This window comes from Mytilus edulis, chromosome 2 (assembly GCF_963676685.1).
Source record: "Mytilus edulis chromosome 2, xbMytEdul2.2, whole genome shotgun sequence".
Classification (NCBI taxonomy): domain Eukaryota; kingdom Metazoa; phylum Mollusca; class Bivalvia; order Mytilida; family Mytilidae; genus Mytilus; species Mytilus edulis.
This window is the reverse complement of record NC_092345.1, coordinates 88,773,424-88,799,380: the sequence shown is the minus strand read 5'-3', so window position 1 is coordinate 88,799,380 and position 25,957 is coordinate 88,773,424. Positions and strand designations below refer to the sequence as shown.

Sequence of the window (25,957 nt, the reverse complement as noted above, 5' to 3'; positions counted from 1 at the left end):
GAATCAATTTAAATGTCCATTCTCATGAGCCTGTTCAGCAATATACATTTCTCCGTTCCATTTCGGCTCCCAAGCTTCGTTGTCATCTTCTTTCTGATTTTGGTCGCTTTCTTCATTATCAGAAGAGTTGCCTGCTAAATTTTCGAATGTATTATTATATTCGCGTCCAATCTTTCCGTTAATAACATTCGGGTATGTGTCACCATCTATGACGCGGTTTTGTTCTGTAGTTACACTATTGTCTCTAATGGCTAGGGTATCTTTTAAAAGTGCTTCTGCTGTCAATCGTACTTTCTCCATTTCTGTGTCATTACCAAAATGTCCAATATTGGGTAATTCAATTCTTCCGCCGCGGTCAAGCGAGTGTTCTTTCATGTGATGAATTAACTGAGAGCTGTATTCGTATTCCTTATCACATCTTCGACATTTAAATGACGTGCCCTCCTCGTGTTCTTCGTCATGAGTACGTGCATGTTTCCACAGTTGAGAATTATCACTGAAATCTTTACCACATAAAGGACATAAATAAGGGCGTTCCCCAGTATGAACGCGTTCGTGCTTCTTCCGGTCATGTGACTGTGCAAAACCTTTTCCACAAACTCCACATTTGTATGGTTTATCACCTAGCAGAGTAAATAGATATGAAAGGTAAATAAATGTTACGTTGTTCTCTTTTTATATATTCTATATGTTTCATTTGTTATATATAACTATTAGTATGAAATGCAATTAAGCAGAATATTTCGAGATTTTATTGAAATACAGGTCCCATATCCATGATATCCAGAGGGGGCTATACCTTTTTATGTTAACCTGTTTTGGCCCTTTTCAAGGTGTCGTTAACTGTTACCTGAGACAAATTAAAGCTGTTTAACTGTTTTCAACCCAATTTGTTAACTGTTATCAGCAGCATTTTTGCAATTTTGTTAACTTTTTTTGCCATTATCGAGGTGTTAACATGTTAACGCCCCCCCCCCCCCCCTTCCCCCCCCTCTATCCAAACTTTTGTTGAATATTTAGTAGATTTCAGATGAAACTAACAATAGCTTCTCCTAAAACGCATTGTCAAATGTCGCCGATACAGGCAGATTGTTTTTGCTTCATAACATTTCGGATTAACGCTGTGAACATATAAAATTAAGAAATCATTTTTTTAAGATAATTTTTTTTATTGTTTGTTGCTAAAACATGTTTTAATAATTTTCAAGTTATTTTTTCACTTTTAAAATTTTGTGTTGATTTAACGGTAGCTGCAATGCCTGATAGCTATACGGGTCGGCACTATATTCTGTAAATAAGATATTAGTTCCTTATTATACATAAATGAAGCACGAAATATTTCAACTTAGATTGATCAGCATTATTATAATTTATTATTTTTTTTTTTTGGTGTGAATTCTCTTTTACGTTTGCTTTTTGTCATTGTAACATTCAATCAAATCAATTAACAGAAGAGAAAACTACTTAAATAATTCGTCTCTATAGTACTTAATAGTTTTCATAGGACATTCCCTCCTCCCGTGTCCTTGCCCATGATTGTATATATATACCTGTGTGTATCCTGATATGTGTTTTTAAGTGACTGCTTTGGTTGAAACCTTTACCACATTCTTTACAGCAATAAGGTTTCTCTCCACTGTGTATCCTGGCATGTGTATATAGTCTATCTTTTCTTGTGAATCCCTTACCACATTCCTCACACTTATAAGGCGTCTCCCCTGTATGAGATCGAATGTGTCGTTCTAATAAATACTTTTTAACAAAAGTTTTGTCACAAAGTGGACAATATTTTGTTTTGTCAGCAGAGGCTACCTTGTCTTCCTTGTATTTCTGTCTGGTTAACTCCTTGTCAAATTCGCCATTATTGTACAGAATGTGTCCGGAATGTATTCGGAGATGGCGCTGTAAATGACCACTCTGGTTAAATTCTTTATCACAAATAAAACATTGATACGGTCTATATGTTGTGTGCGTCCGTTCATGTCTGCGTTTATCTCCGCTCTGGCTAAATTCCTTTCCACATATGTCACATTGGAATGGTTTTTCTCCGGTATGAATGCGCATGTGTCGATTTAGGTGGCCAATCTGACTAAACATACGGTGGCATATATCGCATCCAAATGGTTTAGCGTAGCCCTTCTTTGTATATTCCTCTTTTTCCTCCTCAACCCCCAGGTCATCTACGCTGTCAGACACTGTTTGTTGATCAACAGGCAGCTGTATAGCTTTCTTTTTACGAGGTTTGATCTTTGGTGGCCCATGAGTTACGAATATTTCAATATTTCGGCTAAAATAGTCATATTTATCATCAAGAGATTTTTCAGGACAAACACTTTCATTGTCTATTTGATACTCTTCTTTTACTTTAGTTTCTAAAGGTTCAGATTTCATGTCACACATGTAACTTTTAATATTTTGTTCAGTGTTATCAGTAGGACAATTGTGATCAAGATTATCAGATGGTAATTGCTCGCTGTTTTGCCGGGTACCAATAAAGTTGTCACTAGAAGACATACTAATAAACTGATTTGGCTTAGTTGACGAATTAATATCTACAGGAGAGTAAAAAGAAGCTTTCCCGTATTTATCAAACAACAGTTTGTCCCTCCTTAAACTTTTCTCGTATATTTCTTTAATTATCTTGCTCATGTCGCATGTTTCATGAGCCTTGTGACTATTATTGAAATGATCAGCTGAGTCCTTTTCACGCGTTTCTATTGGCGATTCCCTAATGATGCCACCTCCATGTGTAGCTGAACTTGAGGAACAATTTATATTCGAGATACTATGTTGTTTCTTGTTAGCTGCTAGTTTCAGTGCAAGCTTGTCAATGGACGATAACATTGATGTTACATCTTGTGATACTTTGGTCGACTCTACCTCTAGTGGATTTCTCAAAGCATCCTGCTTTCCTTTCTCATTAACCTCTTTGTATTGATTAAAACCCTCTTTCATTCTGTTCGTTTTGTTCATGGTTGTTGATGCTTTGTCATTATCAGTTTTAAAATGATAGAGAGGTATGGCTTTCTCTTGTATAAACATTTGATGATGGTTATAGAGAGGTATGGCTTTCTCTTGTATAAACATTTGATGATGGTTATCATCGGATTCAAATCGTCTTTCTGTACTTTCTAAGTCTACTTCCATCACCACTGGAAAATAGCTGTAAAATAAAGTGAATATATAGTTCTTTGTATTTTAATAAATTGACATTGCATTTGTTAACCATAAACATCGTTATGCGGATAGACGTTATACAAGAAAACAATTTTTGAAGCATATGAGTGTAGTTGATCTTCATCTGGTATTTACTATGAATAAATGAATTGATTGATAGGTGTTTAACTTTTGTGTTCAGTGATAAGTATTACATCCGTAACAGGACTAAATAATGTTAATGTAATATGAATATGAACCAAACTGATTGTACTAAACCAACACGCTGCCTTGTATTAGACCGACATGCTGAACAAAAAATAAACGCGCAAGGTAAAGAAGTTAAAATAGTATGCAGTAAGAAAATTCAACCTTCCCGGAGCCGATCAGCCTTTTTTCAATACTATATTAGGCGTTCTAAAATACAGGAGAAGCAGTCTTTTAAAACGTCTCACCAATTTTTTTCATACCCGATAAGAGCACGTTAGTTACAAAAATAAATTAAGGAGATGATTTTGATTGATAATGAAACATATATTCTATACGCCTGTCAACACTTCAGTTCAGGGTGTGTTTTTGAGTTCAGTCAGATATATATGTTTGCAAAAAAACAATGTTGGAAAAGAATTTCGTGGTTTATTGGAATTAAAACATAGTATCCGATAAATACGTTGAAAGCAAACGATATGAACATACGAAGGCTTATATCATATGTATCTATAGGACTATGTTTAGTTCTGTTCTGCGTTAATGTAATAACTGAATTCTGAAACGTAAAATGTCAAAACAAAATGTAATTTCCTCAAGTTAAATTTAATTTACCCTCTTAACACTGAAGGCGGTGGCATTTTTAAAATATAAAATAAGTTAAATTATTTTATATATCATGTTTTATTTCTTTCCTTTTTATTTTAAGTTAAATATATGTATTTGCATTCTAAAAAATATATGTTTCTGCAGATATACACGACAATAGGTTATGTGCACATGAACTTGTATTCTAAAAATATGCCAAATAAAAATAGTTATTTGCGATGTGAACTGGCACAACTCTAAATTGCCAAAGGTTGTGACAGTTTAGATGTTATAACTGCATAACTGCATGGAGGGCAGTCCTCAAACAAAAAAAATCGAAAATGCCGTAACCGATCCAAGTTGGTATAATATTTCAAATTTGACAACGGTAGGGCAATTGCAACAGAAACTACATATTTAAGCCTCCCAAACGAATAGCAGTTTAATAATGGTAAGAAAAATAAGTTTTATGTATTAATAAGGTAAAATAATTGAACGTGGCTACGTACTTATACATCCATCCCAAATGAATGGAGCCCTGTAATTTAAACTGGTATTTTAAAAAAGTCAGAACGGAAGCCGGAGTTACTGAAAACAAGTGATGACAGGAAAATGAGTGACTCATTCTATGTTTTTTTTTCCATTTATGTCCTCTTGGGAAACTGTCCTCAACTTTCTTATCCAAATTCTTTCCCCAGCGATTCTGTCGACCTTCGACCAACCCTCGTTGTGGTCTATGATTGTGATGGTAAGGTTTTTGAGATCAGCTTGGGTGTGCCCAGGTGATGTCAAATGGCGACTTACGGGTAGGTCGGGCTTGCACGTGTAGTCACTTCGATGACCATTCATGCGTTTGTTGAATGGTTGCTCTGTCTCGCCAACATTCTGCATGCCACATCGACACTGAAGGAGGTATACAATATTCTGGGTTGTGCAAGTTACATTGCAAAATATAGTGTACACAGACCCAGTCGTGTGGCAAGTAAATATTTTGAGTATTTAGTATTTGTTGACAAGTCAGACAACGTCTGTTACCACATGACTTGCACCATCCTGCAATTGAACTGTCAACAGCTTTTATTTGAGGAGACGTCAGCTCTTACACATAAGTCTTTCAGACTTGCTGGTCTCCGAAAAGCTTAGACAGGAGGATTGGGAAGATCTTGGATAATTGAGGGTGTTTGGCAATAATTTGCCAATTGTCACGGATCAAACGTGAAAGGTTAGTAAAGTCTGGATTGTATGTTAGAAGAAACGGGACTATTTTGCTGCGCCTCTTCCGTTTGTACTGTAAGAGGTCATTGCGGCTGTTATTGTTAGCGCGCAAACCCCTTATCTATTGTCCAATTTCTTATAGCCTCGTTTTGTCAAAAATCCGCGAAGTTCCTGTAACCGTTTCGTGACAGCCTCCTCAGAGGAGCAAATCCACTTTACTCTGAGAGCTTGACTGTACGGGATACTTTTTGTACAGTGTTTGGGGAGAAAGGTACTGATGTTTATCTGTGGGTTTACAGTAGAGGTCTGTTGATATGACACCGTCCTTTATAGATGAGGTTGTGTCTGAGAAAGATATTTTAGAGTCGGACATTTCATACGTAAATTTAATTGAATGATGGGCGTTGTTTGCATGTCTGATGAAATCATCCACTTTTTTTTGGGATTCAATCCCAACGCCAAGAAACAATCTATTTACGCCAAGAAGTAATATATACAACAGTTCTTTTAGTCTGATAGATCTTTTACGCCAAGAACAAGCAATTAATCAAGTAAACTATTTAAATAAACTACGTGATAATTTGCACTGCCGATCTCGTGAACAATTGTCTGATCATGAACTTGGCGAAATTCAAGTACGTCTTGGTGATATCAACCGTATTGAATCGCATAAGCTCCACGTCAAACAGATTAACAAATTTAAACGTGATGGTGTGCAAATTAACCACCCTTTAGTCAGACCCTCTAAAAAAACACGTCTGACTCGGAGGAAGAAATCAGAATTCCGCATTTTAAAAAGAAGAGTTCATGGATTCCAAAACCTAGTAAATCTGCTACACTGGAAGATGTTATCGACAAAATAAAATCGGATGTTGTTCATCTAGCTAGCAACTAGTACTCGTCATTTTATAACACCTCTCCTGACGAGAAAAAAGCCATACAATCGCTGAGAAACCGAGATGATATTGTGACAAAACCAGCAGACAAGGGCAATGCCGTTGTGATCAGGGACAAAGCTAACTACATCGCGGAAGCAGTGTGTCAGCTCGCTGATGAGAGATTTTATAAGAAGCTAGACTATGACCCTACTTCCAAGTTTAGTTCCAAAATTATCACTGCGTTACAAACCATGTACAATGACGGTCACACAGATGAGGATACAATTGGTCATTTAAAACCAGAGAATGCCAAGCCTGGTCGATTGTATCTTCTTCCCAAAATACACAAGGTTAACAACCCTAGTAGACCCATTGTATCCGCAAACGGCCATCCGACTGAGAAAATCTCGGAATTCGTCGATTTTCATTTTAAGATCGCAAGTAGAAAATCTTCCTTCCCACATTCAAGACACTACAGATTATCTTCGTAAAATGGAATCCATGAACCCTCTTCCTCCGGAAACCCTCCTTGTCACTTTAGATGTCACCTCATTGTATACCAACATACCTCATGATGACGGCATACAATCTTGTAGGGAAATTTGGGACTCGTGCAACATTTTAGAACCACCTACAAATGTTTAGCCCAGCTGCTGACTCTGGTCCTGAAATGCAACAATTTCACCTTTAATGGTGATCATTACCTTCAAATAAACGGGACAGCGATGGGGACGAAAATGGCACCGTCTTACGCCAATATTTTCATGGGCAAATTAGATTTTTTTTTTATTGAAGCATCTTTATCCAAACCTCTGTCTTGGTTCTGTTTCATTGATGATGTTGACATGAAATGGATTGAATCCCAACACAAACTGGATGATTTCATCAGACATGCAAACAACGCCCATCATTCAATTAAATTTACGTATGAAATGTCCGACTCTAAAATATCTTTCTTAGACACAACCACATCTATAAAATCTATAAAGGACGGTGTCATATCAACAGACCTCTACTGTAAAACAACATATAAACATCAGTACCTTTCTCCACAAAGCTGTAACCCAAAACACTGTGCAAAAAGTATCCCGTACAGTCAAGCTCTCAGAGTAAAGCGGATTTGCTCCTCTGAGGAGGCTGTCACGAAACGGTTACAGGAACTTCGCGGATTTTTGACAAAACGAGGCTATAAGAAATTGGACATAGATAAGGGGTTTGCGCGCTAACAATAACAGCCGCAATGACCTCTTACAGTACAAACGGAAGAGGCGCAGCAAAATAGTCCCGTTTCTTCTAACATACAATCCAGACTTTACTAACCTTTCACGTTTGATCCGTGACAATTGGCAAATTATTGCCAAACACCCTAAATTATCCAAGATCTTTCCCAATCCTCCTGTCTTAGCTTTTCGGAGACCAGCAAGTCTGAAAGACTTATTTGTAAGAGCTGACGTCTACTCAAATAAAAGCTGTTCAATTGCAGGATGGTGCAAGTCATGTGATAACAGACGTTGTCTGACTTGTCAACAAATACTAAATACTCAAACATTTACTTGCCACTCGACTGGGTCTGTGTACACTATATTTTGCAATGTAACTTGCAAAACCCAGAATGTTGTATACCTCCTTCAGTGTCGATGTGGCATGCAGTATGTTGGCGAGACAGAGCAACCATTCAACAAACGCATGAATGGTAATCGAAGTGACTACACTTGCAAGCCCGACCTACCCGTAAGTCGTCATTTGAGATCACCTGGGCACGCCCATGCTGATCTCAAAAACCTTACCATCACAATCATAGACCACAACGAGGGTTGGTCGAACTGGGTCGACAGAGTCGCTCGGGAAAGATTTTGGATAAGAAAGTTGAGGACAGTTTCCCCAGAGGGCATAAATGAAAAAACATAGAATGAGTCACTCATTTTCCTGTCATCACATGTTTCCAGTAACTCCTGCTTCCGTACTGACTTTATAGTTTGAAGATTGTTTTAAAATACCAGTTTAAATTACAGGGCTCCATTCATTTGGGATGGATGTATAAGTACGTACCCAAGTTCAATTATTTTACCTTATTAGATAAAACTTATTTTTCTAACCATTATTAAACTGCTATTCGTTTTGGGAGGCTTAAACATGTAGTTTCTGTTGCAATTGCCCTACCGTTGTCATATTTGAAATATTATACCAACTTGGATCGGTTAGGGCATTTTTGATTTTTTTTGTTTGAGGACTGCCCTCAATGCAATTATAACATCTAAACTGTCACAACCTTTTGTAATTTAGAGTTGTGCCATTTCACATCACAAATAACTATTTTTATTTGGCATATCTTTGTAATCTGTGCGCCGTGTTTGGAAATTTTAAAATTGTACCAGCGTCTGTGGTGTCCGCTTAAATTGTATATACTTTCAAGATTTGGATAGTGTCTCAATTTGAATATATTGACATGATTCATTTGACATCGTGCTATTACCGAAGAAGGAAATCTGTAATCCGAAATATCTAATATTTGTTCATTTTATAGTTATTTAATGGTGATGTTGTGCCCTTTTTGACTTGTTATATATTATATTTTGTAGTGTACAGAATCATATTACATGATCCATCGCCCTGTAAGATTAATCGTTGACTATTTATTCAGTCATTATATATATATATAGATGTGAACCCATTTGTCACTGTGGGTCGACGATTTAACTTATTTTTAGAGAGAAGTTCACCCGTTTTAGATACAATGAATTGATAGCTCCCGCAGACATGTACCTGTATGTTCCCTCAGAAATTAAACGGTCATTAATGAATATTACAGAGATGCGTGTATCTAAAGTTATGTAAGTCGACAACATAGGACGTGTAATTTTAAATTTTTTGGTTCATCCTCGAGGGTGTCAACTTTCATAAAATATAACACCTATAGGATCCTATTAGAAAAATGTTGGAATAGATTAACGTTCACAGATAATGATAGTTCTCTTGTCATGTTCCCGACACACAACAGGATTTTGGCTAGGCTTCCTTTTGATCCCCTCATTAATTTGGTGGTCATGAAAAAAAGGGGGTGTCAAAATAACTCTTAGTTTCTTTTTATATTCGAACAGATGTACACCACTGAGTATATAAACATGATCAAACTGGTGTGTTTTTCCCCCTTTCTTGTTTTAGTATTTTGTGCACATATCATGCATATCGTGTTTGACCTGTTGGTAAACATATTAATAAGTACTAAAGTGATGGCGTTCAATGAATAAATTTATTTTTCACCTTTTGTATATAAATACATATTTTCGTGTGATTATACATAAATCACATCTATGGTTTATGCATAACTAATAATTATTGTTAAATTTTGGTAACAATCCTGTAATATTGGATTTTAAACCAATAAAACATCCGTTTATCTTTCATCTTTACCTTTTAGTATCATAGATATCATCATAAATATAATAGCTATCGTATACTCCTGACATATATTTAGCCCCTGGTATGTGTATAGAAACGACAATCTTATCTTCACGAACGCGATGTTAAAGTTTAATAATTTACATACATCCTGCTCTTAAACAAACACTCCATTATGCAAAAACGATATAATTATGATTAATGATAAAACAACAGTGAATGTAGTTTTTGAATTCAAAATAAAGTTGATATAAATGTCTTATCATTTACAAACCTGATAAATTAGTTTAATTATTGTCCTTTTCAGTTCACTTCCTTCAGAGATAAGGATATTGATCGACTGATCCTGCTCGACGTGTGTAGTACACACTTGACTTTATGTGTGTATGGACAAAGAAACTTTATTTATAGTGCGTCATATCCTGCTCTTAGTAATGCACACATTATGCTATTTCCCACGTGACTTGGTTTGTCCTAATTGGATATTTACACTGCAAATTAGTGATTGTTTAGATTGTCTCTAGGATTGACTGTATTGAATAAACCAATTACGTTTAAAAAGAATCATTTCATACGTTTTTTTCTAAATAAATTAAATAAATGATATAAATAATGTACATTACATGTTAAATATTTTTGATAACATGTATGTATATATACTCAAAATATCATAATTAAATCCCCCCCCCTTTTTTTGCTTTCCAAATCGATTGCTTATTATAATCTGTTTGAATGAACGTTTGCTTAGCTCTAAATATTGCCCATTTAAGAAAGACCACATCTTATTTTATATCAATCTTACTCATTCTCCCATGACAACAATGGACTGCATAAAAAAGTAATTCAAAAGTAAATCAGAAATGGCCGAGAAACTATGTTGAAACGTGAGAAGGCCTATGCAAACTATGTATACTGGGTTTTTTAACGAATAATCTGATGTATGAGGAGTTCCGAATTCCATACTTCAATATGTTGAAGATAATTTGTATAGAAAAAAACAGCAAACCTTGAATAACGGAAATTTCTGTACTGAGACAACGAATCTAAACAGTCAAATTTGATAAAGTATGCACTGGGGCTCCACTCGTTGAAACCCGTTGCCTCGGCAGTTCTGTATGTCTAGGGATTATAGACTCTGTTCGAATAAATAGCTATTAGATAGTACTACAACGAGAGGACAAATATTTCTGGGTTAACTTGGCATTCATAGACGGGACGAAAATTGCGTCCGGAACATGGTTATGAAGCCAAATTTGATAAAATACGCATTGGGGGCACCCACTTTCCGACCCATTGTCTCGGTAGTTCTGTATGGCTAGGGATTATAGCTATTGGATAGTTCTACAACGAGAGGACAAAGAATTTCTGGGTTAAGCATTTCTAAGAGGACGAAAATTGCGTCCGGAACATGGTTATGAAGCCAACTTTGATAAAATACGCATTTTGGGCACCTACATCCAGACCCATTTTCTCTGTAATTCTTTATGGCTAGGCATTATAGACGCTGCACTAATGAATATCTATTAGATAGTTCTACAACGTGAGGGTAACGAATTTCTTGGGTAAGCATTCTGAAAGGCCGAAAATTTCGTCCGTTTATACAGAAAAAAAGTCAAATTTGATAAAATATGCAAGTTGCTATTGTTGTTTTTTAAGGAATTTCTTCAAAATTGTAGTTTACAATAATTGGTGAGTGGATGTGGGTACTCAAACTCAAATATCCCCTAGGTCTACTCCAATATCCCCCACTTACCTCTTTGTCCAGAAGATCAATATATTACAGGGCTTCTTATATCAGTAAAATTGGAACTAGGGAATACCTCAAAGAGACAACAAACAGACCAAAGAGCAGGCAAGGCCATGAATTGGTCTTCAACTTTGGGAATTAAAAAATATAATGAATTGGAAATAAAGTCAAAATCTGGTGTATTGATTAGTCTGAGATTGCCCTGATCGCCATTGTAACTTTATTCCCTTCACTCCTACATTTCTCAGACTACTGTATACAAATGTGATCATGGTGATTGTTGATAATTCATTCACAAAGAGAAAAGCATTTAGTATAAATTTATTTTGATAACTTGTATCATATATAATATTATAACCACTTAATCACACAAAAAACAAACAATTACAAAATATAAATTAATTTCATGTAGAAAATTTACATAATTTTTATCAGGGAAATAATATATTATACTATTACCAGATTTTTATCTAGTTTTTTTTAACACATGAGAATGAATAAAATCAAACATGTTTGAGGACATTGAATTAACTTATCTTTGCTTTACAAGCTAGCTATAATGAAATTCACATTTGCATCACACAAAACTCTTTGACATACATGTAACATGTACATTATAATATATATATTTCAGAAAAAATAATGTTTCTTTTAATTCAGTTATATACCATGGATGTTTTTTAAAAGAACACTTACATGTTCATGTATGCACATGGTCTTTTGTTTATTTATAAGGGTAAACAGGGGTTTTTGAAATATATGTATCTTAAGATTGAAATTAAGAGATTCTGAGAAATTATAAAATTCCATCTATAACACATATTACAAGAACATTGTTTACGGTAGCATAACTTTTAATCTGACAATATACATGATATAGCAACTTATCCTTCTTATTAAGTTTACAATTTAATCCCTTGTCAGATTTGCTCTAAATGCTTTCGATTCAGATTTATAAGCCAACATCTACATTTTACCCCTATGTTCTATTTTTAGCCATGGCATGCTGAATAACAATAATACACTAGTGTTGATTTTTAACATCAAAACTATCCATGTCAGATTATTAGAATTTAGTAAAAAAAATAAATGTCTAAAACACACCACAAAAAAGATGAAGTGACAAAATATATATATTTATCATGCAATACCTAAAAAGATTACCATACAGAAATTACCATGTAAATATCAGACAGTGTTACAATCTACACAAACACCAACAACTGACTACTCCAATAAATATTAATGTTCATACACATAACAATGAACAAAACATGGTTCAGAGTGACTCTGACATCCCATCCTTGGTACAAGCACAATGGGTAATAAGGTTTTGACTTTGACTTGAGCATTAAATAAAATTGAGAATGGAAATGGGGAATGAGTCAAAGAAACAACAATCCGACCATAGATCTAGAATGTAAGTGATAAATTTGTCCTGGTAAAATATGTCTGGGCGGACAAATATTACTAGTATAAAAAGTCCATGATTACAGAATTTACTAGTATTTTTAGTCCAATGTTAGTAATTTTTTTCCCCAGACTAATTTTCCTAGGAATTCAAGTCCTTGTCGTTCATGTTCCGAGGTTTAAAAACTAAAAAAAATATATCAACAGCTTGAAAATATATAATGTATACGTACTAGTACCATTTTTGTATACCATCATGACCATGTCCTATCTTTTTATCACACGGAATTCCTAATGATTCCTTATTTTCATATTCATTTGAAAACACAAATAAAATGCACATGTTCATTATATGTACCTAAACATAAATACATATATATGATGTGGATGTAAAAGACCTACACCATTTTAAAATGGCATATGATAGCAGAATATTGCCAAAAGAAAGGTAAATAAATATCAGAATGTTGTCCATTATATATGCTAGAAAAACAGATTAAGGTGGTACCCAACACTTTAGCTAAAATTAATTTGGGTCGTTTAATTTTCTTAAAATTTTGACTAAGTATTTACTTTGACCCTTTTACAAAAATATAAAAATTTCAAAAAATTTGAACCAACCTTTTTATCAGAAAAATTACACTGGTTATATAGCAGTTTGACAAACACTTATTTTGATCATTGAGAAGCTTAATATTCCCTTAACAACACAACGTAATTAAAACGTTTAGCTGATTTTACAGAGTTATCTCCCTGTAGTGTTAGGTACCACCTTAAAACCATTTATTTGATACATTTTATTAACCCTTTTTCATTTCTAGTCCTTTCTCCAGATCAAGTCAGACAAGAACAAAACGAAGAACATAAAAAATAAAGGCCTCAAGGAGGCAGTTGTATAAAAAATGTAGTAACCTGTCATTTTTTAATAAAATTGATCATTGTGGATTTTTGATATAATGGACATGATGGAAATGATGGATAATATTTGATTTGATACAAACAGTTTTTTTGCTGGTCATTTTTGCTGAACCAAGTGTTTGTCTATCTTTTAAAATTATATAACAACATTTGTTTTTACAATGGAGAAATAAATTTTATAAACTATTATGTTCAGACACAGATACCATTCATTGCCATTTTTTGTACCTTCATTTATCTTGTACCATAATCATTACATTTTGTATTATACAATTTCAACATGTTTAAACAATCATACAACATGTATTTCACAAATTAAAACATTTTATAAGCAAGAAATATTTCATCTGAAAACATTTTCAATTTGAGTGAGGACTCATACAAAGGAATGTTTTATAAGATGAGATTTGAGATTTCCTCTCTGGGTGAATGCCTTTCCACATACTTCACAAGTAAAAGGCTTAGTCCCAGTATGTATTCTTTCATGTTCTTCAACATTGACCTTTTGATGAAATCCCTTACCACAGAAGGAACATCTAAAACGTGGTTCCTCTCCATGTGACCGCTTGTGTCTTCTTAGATGATCATTTCTCAAATAAGATTTTCCACAAACAGTACAAGGAAAATTGCGTTCACCAGAGTGTGTAAGTTCATGCCGGTGAAGACATTTAGTATTGTTAAAGGTTTTACTACATATAGCACACTTGTGAGGTTTAAATCCAGTATGTGTACGCTCATGAAGTCGGAGACTTTCTTTCTGTCCAAATCCCTGACCACAAGTTTCACACAAGAAAGGTTTTTCGCCACTATGTATTCTCTCATGGTTTTGTAACTGGTGAAGCTGTCTAAATGTTTTACCACATTCTTTGCAGATATGTGGTCTTAAGCTATCATGTTTCTTCTTATGTTTCTTCAGCTCGGTCTCATTTCTGTAAACACGGCCGCAAGTTTCACAAGTAAATGGTGCATCTTTGGTGTGAATTTTTGTGTGTCTTTTCAATTGAGTAAAAAGACTAAAAGTTTGATCACAAAATTTACATTTATAAGGAAGTTCTCTATCAGAGATACATGTTTCAGTCTGTGGGACAAATTTCTTTGTCCCCATATCTTTTGGATTTGATTTGTTTGAAGATGATAGATACATAAAAGTTTGACTTCCTTTGTCAAATTTAATAGCTACATTATCTTGAGCCGCATTCTCAATTTCATTGTCAACAGACGGAATTCTTTTCAGTTCCAAGTTTTCTTCAATAGAATCTGAATCACTCTCATGACTATAGCTAGGGTTTAAAATTTTAGTTAAATGGTCCCCTAATGAGTCATGGTCATCTTCAGTGCTTGATTTTACCTCAACAAATTCTGAATAGTTTGTATCAGGCTTTTCTAATTCTGCTACAAATGGTTTATTTTGTTCTGTATTGTTAGTCATTGAATTCTCTTCTTCCAAACTTTGGTTGACATTCATGATATTGTCAATAAATTGATCATTTCTATTACATATATCTGAATTTTCTCCTGTTTTTTGTAAATCCATTCCATCTATTCTGTGTTGAAAAGTATTTTTGTTCTCTGCAGTTGTTTCGGGTAAGATTATCTCCCCTTGGATTGCATTTATATTTCCAGACTCTATATCACAAGCTATCTCTGTGTTTTTCAGTTCTTCATTTACCTGTCTTAATGACACCATTTCAGATTTGCCCAATAGGCGTTCTGCAATTTCTAAAAAACTAGCTTCATTAGTATTAGCCTGTTCACCTTGTTCATCTTTTGTGTTGCTCCCATCATGATTTATTGTCTGTTCCTCATTGATTGTTGAATTATGAATAAATGGTCCAGTTACTCTACGAAAGTCCATAGTCGTCAACCTACAAAAATAATTAAAGAACCTTAGTGAGCACGCTCACATACCCCACGTCCCCACATTGTCATTGGAGAAATTAAATAAGTACAAGAAAAAAAAATTGTATAAGAAAAAATATTGAATTATAATTTCCTGTCAATATACACAATCTACATAGTGTGTCCTTATTATCTACAAAATTTCATGAAATTCTGTTGTGTGTTTTCAGAGAAGTTGAGATGACAAACTGTTGCAGAAGTACATTGAAGCAAATAAGTTCAAAGGGGCATAACTCCTAGAAAAAAAATTGAATCGTAATTTCCTGTTGATAAGCACATCTATGTAGTATGTCCTTATTATCTACAAAGTTTCATGACATTTTGTTGTGTGGTTTCAGAGGAGTTGAGATGACAAACTGTTGAAGTAGTACCTTACAGCAAATAAGTTCAAAGATGTGTAACTCCTAGAAAAAAAATTGAATCGTAATTTCCTGTCGATATGCACATCTACATAAAATTGAGAATGGAAATGGGGAATGTGTCAAAGAGACAACAACCCGACCAAATAAAAAACAACAGCAGAGGGTCACCAACAGGTCTTCAATGTAGCGAGAAATTCCCACACCCGGAGGCGTCCTTCAGCTGGCCCCTAAACAAATATATACTAGTCCAGTGATAATGAACGCCATACTAATTTCCAAATTGTACACAAGAAACTAAAATTAAAATAATACAAGACTAACAAAGGCCAGAGGCTCCTGACTTGGGACAGGCGCAAAAATGCGGCGGGGTTAAACATGTTTGTGAGATCTCAACCCTCCCCCTATACCTCTAACCAATGTAGTAAAGTAAACGCATAACAATACGCACATTAAAATTCAGTTCAAGAGAAATCCGAGTCTGATGTCAGAAGATGTAACCAAAGAAAATAAACAAAATGACAATAATACATAAATAACAACAGACTACTAGCAGTTAACTGACATGCCAGCTCCAGACTTCAATTAAACTGACTGAAAGATTATGATTTCATCATATACATAGTATGTCCTTATTATTTGAAAAGGTTTCATGAAATTCTGTTGTGTAGTTTCAGAGGAGTTGTGATGACAAACTGTTGCAGGAGTACATTGAAGCAATTAAGTTCAAAGGGGCGTAACTCCTAGAAATAAAATTGAATCGTAATCTCCTGTCGATATGCACAACTACATAATATGTCCTTTTCATATAAAAAGATTTCGTGAAATTCTTGAGTGTGGTTTGAGAGGAGTTGCGATGACAAACTGTTGCAGTAGTACATTAAAGTAAATAAGTTCAAAGGGGCGTAACTCCTAAAAAAAAATTGAATCGTAATTTCCTGTCGATATGCACATCTACATAGTATGTCCTTATTATCTGAAAAGGTTTCATGAAATTCTGTTATGTAGTTTCAGAGGAGTTTGGATGACAAACTGTTGCAGTAGTACATTGAAGCAAATACGTTCAAAGGGGCGTAACTCCTAGAAATAAAATTGAATCGTAATTTCCTGTCGATATGCACAACTACATACATGTAATATGTCCTTTTCATATAAAAAGATTTCGTGAAATTCTTTTGTGTGGTTTGAGAGGAGTTGTGATGACAAACTGTTGCAGTAGTACATTAAAGTAAATAAGTTTAAAGGGGCGTAACTCCTAGAAAAAAAATTCACTCGTAATTTCCTGTCGATATGCACATCTACATAGTATGTTCTTATTATCTGAAAAGGTTTCATGAAATTCTGTTGTGTGGTTTCAGAGGAGTTGCGATGACAAACTGTTGCAGTAGTACATTGAAGCAAATAAGTTCAAAGGGGCGTAACTCCTAGAAAAAAAATTGAATCGTAATTTCCTGTCGATATGCACAACTACATAGTATGTCCTTATTGTCTGAAAAGGTTTCATGAAATTCTGTTGTGTGGTTTTAGAGGAGTTGCGATGACAAACTGTTGCAGTAGTACATTGAAGCAAATAAGTTCAAAGGGGCATAACTCCTAGAAAAAAAATTGAATCGTAATTTCCTGTCAATATGCACAACTACATATTTCCTTTTCATATAGAAAGGTTTTGAACAATGTACATGATCATGATAATCCTGTCAAGCCTATGTTGCATAAATTTGCCTTTGCTGGCCACTATGATATCATCAACTATATTTATATGCCATGTACATGTATGCGTATTCAGTGTAAAAGTATATTTAAATGTTGTTTGTAAACCATAAATCAATTTCTCCGTAACATTTAAAAATCAAACTTTTTTCTTTAAATGCTATTTCTTGATCTTGAAGAAAATTCTAGGAAGGTTTGATTAAGTAATTGATGTCTAGTAATCTTAAACCATGTTATTTTACACAAGTAATTTTTGGTGCCCTTTATAGCTTGCTGTTCAGTGTGAAACAAGGATCCATGTTGAAGGCTGTACCTTGACCTATAATGGTTTACTTTTATAAATTGTTACTTGGATGGAGAGTTGTCTCATTGGCACTCATGCCACATCTGCCTATATCTACATGTAAGATGGTTAGCACCAGACTGTCTCTCATGGTCTCTGTTTGCAGCAAAAACAAAATAAGTTCTAGATCTTTCATCAGTAAAAAAAGGAAAAAAGTATAAAATAATTTCATTAATTTTCTATAATACTAAAATGACTTTATGTAACAAAAACGCTTCTGTCCAATTTGCTTAAATTCCATGATGGACTTGTGATGGCCAAAATTGGCAATTATCTGGACTCACCTTAAAATCCTTATAGAGAACTTTGAACATTTTCCAAGCAAATGGAAAATCAGGAAATTAAGGTTTATACAGAATAGATCACTTTTGAATCAAGTTCATCCATCACCAAAAAGTCATCAATTAAGCTTGCGCCTTTATGATGTCATTTACCAGATAGAGGGGATTGCCTGTATCCCTGCACTATTAACGTTCATAAATTATCATCAAGCATCTTAGTGATCGTCATTGTGCAGAATAAACTAGAAATAATGTTGGGTTTGTAAGTACTTAATCACAATTCCCTAATTTGACAGCAGTGCTGATTGTCAATTATGAGAATTTAATTTGCTGAAAAATTCCTCCAATATACATGTAGTATTATAGTTTTCAAACCACTCACTCAACATTGGAACGGAAATGATGATGCCCCTAAATGCATGAATGATGTTCACTAAAACCAGAGTTTTTGACGGAAATGCAACTAACTCAAAAGTTGTATATATATTTGTTCCATGGGTAGGTCATGTACATGATGTAGGTGGGGGTTTGTTTGGCTAATTTTAATATCCATTTCTACATCCAAAAAATCCGTTGTGTCAAGTCAGTAATATGATAGTTTTTTCGTTTGATGTGTTTGAGAATTTGATTTTGCCATTTGACAGTTTGATAAAGCACAGGAGTTTCTTGCGAAGCTCTACTGTGATAGTCAAGTTTGGTATATTTTTACCCCGTTATTGATAGGATCAGTGGCGGATCCAAAAATTTTCATAAGTGGGGCCCAGTGACTTACCTTAGAGGGGGCCGCTCCAGTAACTCTTCAATGATTCCCTATATAAGCAACCAATTTTTTTCCCAAAAAGGGTCCCCCCCCCTAAATCCGCCTCTGATGATAATTTCAAACTCCTGTGGATAAACGAACCTAAATTTTCCTTGAAGTTCGGTATATTTGTTATTTTACTTTCTGCTCAAGTCCAAAAATGTCTGGTGCCCCGAGTAAATTGGAACCCGAGATCTTCAATACTAAAGCCATCCACTTAAACATTGACCGTCATGAAAGACACTAGCCCAAATAATTATGTGAGTCAGTGACGTCTGGCATGTCTGGCAAGGCTATTTTACTTCTTTTTTTTCCTGGGACGCCTTTCTACGACCCAGAAAAAAAATAGCCTTGGTAGACGTCATAATAATTTGGACTAGAAAGACACTATAAGACATGTTGACTTTTTGTGATTTTTTTTTCTGGGTGCGTATTATTTTACCAAGCTATACAAAGGTCTACACTAAAATGCAAAGTAGGCCCTACTGTCTTAAGGTTGCAATAGTGTATTACCTAAATGGACACAGCAGAACTGACTCTACAACCCCATTAAATGCAAATATTTACACACATAAAAAGTAATTAAAAATGTTGAAGTTCCTGGTTATCGGCCTTGTTCGTGTGGTCTAGATAATTACCACACTTTAACTTTCGTGACAGGTTTCCAACACCTCCCCAAAATGTAAGCCGTTATATTCTAGTCAATCAAAAATACCAAAACATAAAACAGCCAGATGCTACACAGGGCGCAGCTTTATACGAACCGCATAGGTCGAACCCTGAACGGTTGGGGCAAGTATGGACACAACATTCAAGCTGGATACAGCTCTGAATTTGGATTGTGATTTTAAAAATAGTCAGTGCTCTACACCATAAAAGATGATCTATACTGGATCTAGTTGGCAGTTAGGATGGCAAAGTCATTTAAAGTCATTTAAAATCATTAAATAGTTTAAAATAAAATAAATAAATTTATTAAGTTACTATTATAATAATCAAAAGTTTAAGGTTTAATATGACAATTAAATGTTAAGTAAGCCTTGTGTTCTGATATTTTTACTTAAATTTAAGTTTGTAAGGAAACTTAAGGGTTGATACAAATGGCTAAGTTGTTCTATTAAGTTAAGAAATTACTTTCTATTAAGGTATAAGGAAATTATACTAGGATAATAAAAATTTTGTCCCAAATAGGTGATAAAGTAACTATTATGTAAGCAACTTTAATTGTTGTGTGTTTTTTCTAGTGAAGTAGGAGATATAAGGCTACTGGTGCAGTGTAAGGAAACTTGAGTGAAGTACCAACAAAGATGGCATATTGGTTTAATTCAGAATGAACAATAAAAAGCTGAGTTATATGCTGAGTAACAAATTGCCACAGTAACATTGATAATTTGGTGGTACATGAAGTAATTTTAGATTTTAGTATATGCCACAGTGCATGAACTTTTAAAGTAATAGGCATTGATTAGTGTATAATTGATATAACGTATGTGATTTATATGGAGTTCAAATGTATAAAGTATGGTGATGGAACAGTTTCCTGCACGTTTACAAAAGTGATTTGACATTAAGTTATTTTAAAGTTTATGTTTGAATTGAGCTCCTAGCTGGGATCGCAGCCTTAGCTCAATTTGGATAAGACCAACTGCCGTTGCGTTGTAAATTGGTGGTGGGTACGCCAGGCTGTGTTGACATCCATTACACCAGTATCTAGAACAATATATTTAGGCGAAATAATACTGGTTTTATATGCACCGATCATATACACTGTATAATATTCCTGCACATGCACACAGTTGCTTACAGTAAATCAGTTGCTAATCCGTGCTACACTACAAAAGTAGTGGTACTCCAGATAGTGGAGGAAAGAATAGAGAAGAAGAGTGACACTATAAGTCAAGCATAACGTTTCTGACACAGAATGAATGTGGTCCAATCAACTTTTTTTTTAGCTTTTGAGCAATTAACTATGCTGTTGAAAATATTAATCCTCTCAAAATAAAATATCTGAAATCATGGAGAAAAATATAACACCCCCCCCCCCCCAATTTTTTTCCAGTTACCTCCCCCTTTCCCTCATTCCAAAAATGATCTCAATTCAAATTTTTAATGGAGTTTGCAACCATAACTACTCATTTAAATACATCATAAAATATTAAAACATAAAATGTCATACAGTCATGGTTAAAGTTAATAATAATTAATAGCTGAGACTACTATAACACATATAGTATCTTCTAAAAAAAATGGGGAATGTGTCCAAAGGGACACAGATGATGCCCCCGCTAGCATATATAACGTTATAACGGGACATAATTCAAGAACTGTAAAAGTGAAGCTGCCAAAAAATGAACTTAAACTGATTTTAGAGGTAATAAGCATTATATACACATTTCATTAAATTTAGTTGAGACAAACTTAAGTTAAAAGAACAGAAACGAAAAATATTCAATTTTTTTTTCCATTTGTAAAGGGGCATAACCCTAGAACGGTAATCAAAGTGTTTGTAATCATTGAATGGTAAAGATTGCTTTAATTTATCAGTTGGTAGTAAAAGTGAATATTGCTTTGTATATTGTAAATAGCATTGATTTTTAAAGTTGATTCAACTACTATTCTGGACAAAGAAAGATAATTCCAATTTTCAAAGAAGATTTCATAAAGCATTGGTTTTAGGTGATTCAACAACCATTCTGGACAAAGAAAAATAACTCCAATTTATTGTCTTGAAACTACAAAAAGCTTGTTTTTGGCCCCTTTTTTTGTCCTTTATTCCTAGACTGTTTGTCCCATAACCCCTTTAATTTATACCAACCTTCTACTTATGGTATTGGGACTGTCTCAAGTATTGTTTTATAATTTGTTTAAAAGAATAAGTGTTTTGCACTTTACGCATTTCATAAGGTAGTCCGTTCCATAAAACTGATCCAGAATAAGCAAAAGATTTTTTAAACAGTTCAGTTTTTGGCTTTGGAACTATCAAATTACCTTGAGTAACACCCCTTAAAGAATAAGGATTATTTACAGATATAAGTTGAAACTTTTGAATTAGGTACTGTGGTGCTTCTTTCCGCATACATTTAAATAGCAATAAATATTATTGTCCGGAAACCATCCGTCTTCGGACGACGCTGACACCAACGACGACGTGATACCAATATACGAGCGGTTTCGCTTTGTCAGCAAAAAGTACCGACTTTTTATGCGAGAATTGACATATGCATTTTTGTCTGAGAAGAAAATATGTAAACTCGCACTCCACCAACTCGTACCAGATTTTTGCCAACTCGTACCCAATATTTTTTAGCATGATTATGTTATAATATTAAACCGTTTTTTTTTACACCATTCTCAATCACAATCCGGCTTAAAAGACATGTTTGGATCAGTGACCAGTGGCGGATCGGGGGGTCCGGAGGTTGGAACCCCCCCCCCCTTTTGAACGATCAATGCATTTGAATGGGTACATGTGGCTGGACCCCCTTTTTAAAATGGCTGGATCCGCCCCCTAGTAGCGGTAAATGTAGCAGTACTTGTTTCTGTATGATGGACACTATTCCGACTGTGAGTCGGTTTTTTCTGCAGAGATTTCAGCAGAACTTGAATGGTAAAACGAACAATTCAATATGAAATAATGTCACTATATCCAAGTTTTAAAATATATATTGAATAGTCACATCAAGACATAGCATTATTCCAAACTAATGATTCGACTGTAGATTTGTTATAATAATCTTTTTACAAGAGCGGAGCTGCTTAGAACTTTGTACCAACAAAATTAGACAAGCTACAAGGACCGAAATAGCGTAGAATGAATAAAAAGTTACGACACAGAGAACCGTGACTGAATAATTACTTGATAGAAAAACATTTTAATCGTCTAATTGCAAACACAGCATGTATGGAATATTGGCGGCTTGAAAATAACAATTCTATGATAATTTTTTTACGCGAGATATGTACTGTGAAATATCAAACTTATTAATAAGTTCACAAATAGTTCGTTTCTATAAATGTTGGCGTCTGTTTTTGTTGCACTTTAATTAGAGTTCCTGATGTTGATGTCTTCCTCGGTTTTAGTTTGTCACCAGGATTTGTTTTATCTCAATCGATCTATAACTTTTGAACACCGGTAAACTACTGTTGCCTTGATTGAGCACAAGTTGACAACTAAATTCTTCCTCAAAAGTTTCAGTTTAATTATATATATAAATCTCTTGATAGATTTCATCATCTTGAATTTTAGCAAAAAGTGTGTTTTCACTCAAATGCACAAGCACAAAAGAACAGGAAAATTATTGTAATTGTACTGTGTTAAATCTTGCATGTAACGCATTATTACAGAGAAACTTTCTAATATAAGAAACTTTTTACGTATTTGTTTCCTTATATCAACTTCCTTATTTACCTGGTATCGAGTTGAAGTCAGTAAAGATGAAGGTATTTTTTAGTGAAATAACACATAATTAAGAAAATAACTTTAAATGCAATTAACTTTGACCAAACGTAGCTTCTGCACGCCTGGTATAAAATCATCAAATCTCAACCAAATGGTTAAGCGAGAGAAAAAAGTTTCCTGTTGAGCTTTTCTGGTAAAACAAAATATCAAAAAAATATATAGGATAAGTCGGCTTTTCATCAGTTTATTGTTAATCTGTATATATTTTAATATCTTGAATAGGAGAATTTCATACCATAGATAACTGAATGAGAGCTTGTAAAAAGCAGTGATACGTATACACGCTGTAGAACTTTTATTAAATGACCACACAATAAACCTTATTTACAAAGTACAAAACTAGTTCGGTATAATTTTGTTTAAGCATTAGAGTGTGAAAAATATAAACATTGCTGTTCGGTGTGAGCCAAGGCTCCGCATTGAAGGCCGTACTGTGACCTATAATGGCTAACTTTTACAAATTTTGACTTGGATAGAGAGTTGTCTCATTGGCACTCATACCACATGGTCTTATATAAAGTAAATAAAACTATTTTACAAACCAGTTTAGCATATGATGTAATCCCACAGTGGATGTTAGTCTTCGTTGTGTCATCCGGACTTCTTGTGACAAAAACAACGAAGACTAACATCCATTTATTCTCTTAAAAGCTATGATAATTGCAAGAAAAAACAAATCTAAATATATTTCAATATATTTTATCATAAATTCGGATTCCAGTAGCACGGGACTTACCATACCATTTGCTAATTGTTATAATATAAAATTGATCGTTCTCTCATTTCAGTACATGTATCTCGTTGCTGTACATGTTGTTCATCTAGTGATGTCTCGATCTACAAATGACGTACACACAGATAAAAAGTATGATATTTGTGGGTTCACAGTCAGTCAATCGTCAAAAGAAAACTTCAAAACGGAATGGATCAACTCCGATAGTTTGATTGCAAAATTTAAACTTGAAATATATGATCGAAATATGAAACCAATGATTTATTCTAAAGCAAATGAGACATTCTTACCATTAGAATGGAGTGTGACTCTTGGTCATGAAGCAAAAGACAATTTGTATACGTCATGGATGATAGACAACTGGCTTTACTCATTTGGTCTTTTAGACGCAAGAACTTTAACAAATATTACAATACAGCTTATAAGTACTTCGTCGTCATGTCAGATCATATTTGGGGAGAATGAAACCGTTCAAAGTATAACAACAGCTTTACATACCCTGCCTGTAAAAACGTGGCGAGAATATGACAAAAAAAGGAAAACTATAAAGACTTATTGGTGTTTCTATAGTGCATACCCTCGAATTACAGAATCCGCCTGGTATACAGCAAAGATTTATTTTGGTTTTGCCATCAGAATGTTTGGATACAGATGCTGTTACAAAACCAGAACAGAGCTTTTTGAATGCACCGACGAAAACGGTAGTCGATTAAACCAATATCAACTGATGCCATATTACGTTGGAATGGTCTTTTTCTGCTTTTTCCCTATTATGTTGATGAAATGCAGCGCTCGCTCTATGAAATCTGGAAGTAAGATTAGAACCACAAAGCAAACATCTTACCAGAGTTTGGATTTAGACGACGAATATTTATATTTACAAAAAAGAAGCCCCGTTTCTGTGGCTAGCTTATTCCTTGGCATTTGTGGGTTGGGTTTTAAGCATCCAGTTGCTGCTACAAGGATACGACGAATTATTTTTGTACTAGGACTACCATTATTTGTTTATTTGGAAATTCTTATGTATTATATCGGATGGCCAGAACTTGCACCAGCTCTGGTGAAAAATAAAATACCATTCGGCTTTACATCAATTCTAGGTGGTTTGAGTGAAAGCCGATCATTATTTCTACCAATGTTTGGAGGCCCTTTCATAGCTCTGTTTCTGTATTTTGTAGCTGGTATTGCTCTTTTAGTAATACCAGTTGACCATGGATCACATATAGAAATGGGTCTCCCATCAGATAATGGCGCATATTCGTCACTGTTGTCAATAAATGTTGCAACAATCGAAAAGTTATCTTCAAAGCGTTGTCTCAATCGAATAGGTTATCATAAAATTTATTGTGTCCTACGATCGAATGTTTTCATGCTTATTAATCCGAAATTTTGGAGTTTCACTATCTGTTATCAAATTATGCGTTTTCAAAGAAGTTTTAGCTTTTTTAATGATCAATGTAACTTTCCTATATGGCCAATTTGCATAGTTCTGTTGCCATTGTACATCATAGTGTGCTTTGTTGAGTTTTCCCTGGTAATAATATACTATGGGTTACCTATAATTTCATTCCTATTTATATGTGTCAGAGGTTATACATTAAGTCTGCATCGTTATTTTACACAGAAACATTGTGTTTTAACAGCCATATTCATGTTTATCACAACTATACTATATTTGTATTATCTTTTTATGTGTTGTATTATCATTCTGGCTTCCTTCACATTTTTGACATGTATTATATTTTTTGTATATCTTTCGGTTGTGATATTTCCAAATTATTCTTTCACTTTTGTTTATTCTTTTTTCATGCTTTTGTTCTTTGTATATCGCATTGGTTCTGAAATAGAACACGACT

The 25,957-nt window shown here is 34.3% G+C and overlaps 1 protein-coding gene across 1 annotated transcript; it reads right to left on the bottom strand.

Annotated features, from left to right (window-relative positions):
• On the bottom strand, nt 1-19,534 carry LOC139511071 (zinc finger protein 585A-like). Its single transcript, XM_071297642.1, has 6 exons — nt 19,481-19,534; nt 13,901-15,383; nt 12,840-12,958; nt 3,063-3,163; nt 1,551-3,017; nt 1-623 (listed from the first exon to the last, which is right to left on the bottom strand). Coding segments are annotated over exons 1-6 (3,792 nt in total). The 5' UTR covers nt 19,483-19,534; the 3' UTR covers nt 1-3.
• Nucleotides 19,535-25,957: the final 6,423 nt, after the last annotated feature.

What these genes read in the sequence shown, in the direction of transcription:
- LOC139511071 (XM_071297642.1), bottom strand. An exon ending in ATCTTATAAAACATTCCTTT is followed by an intron (nt 12,959 to 13,900) that starts GTATGAGTCCTC and finishes ATTTATGTTTAG; the next exon opens with GTACATATAATGAACATGTG. An exon ending in ACATATCAGGATACACACAG is followed by an intron (nt 624 to 1,550) that starts GTATATATATAC and finishes TTACTCTGCTAG; the next exon opens with GTGATAAACCATACAAATGT.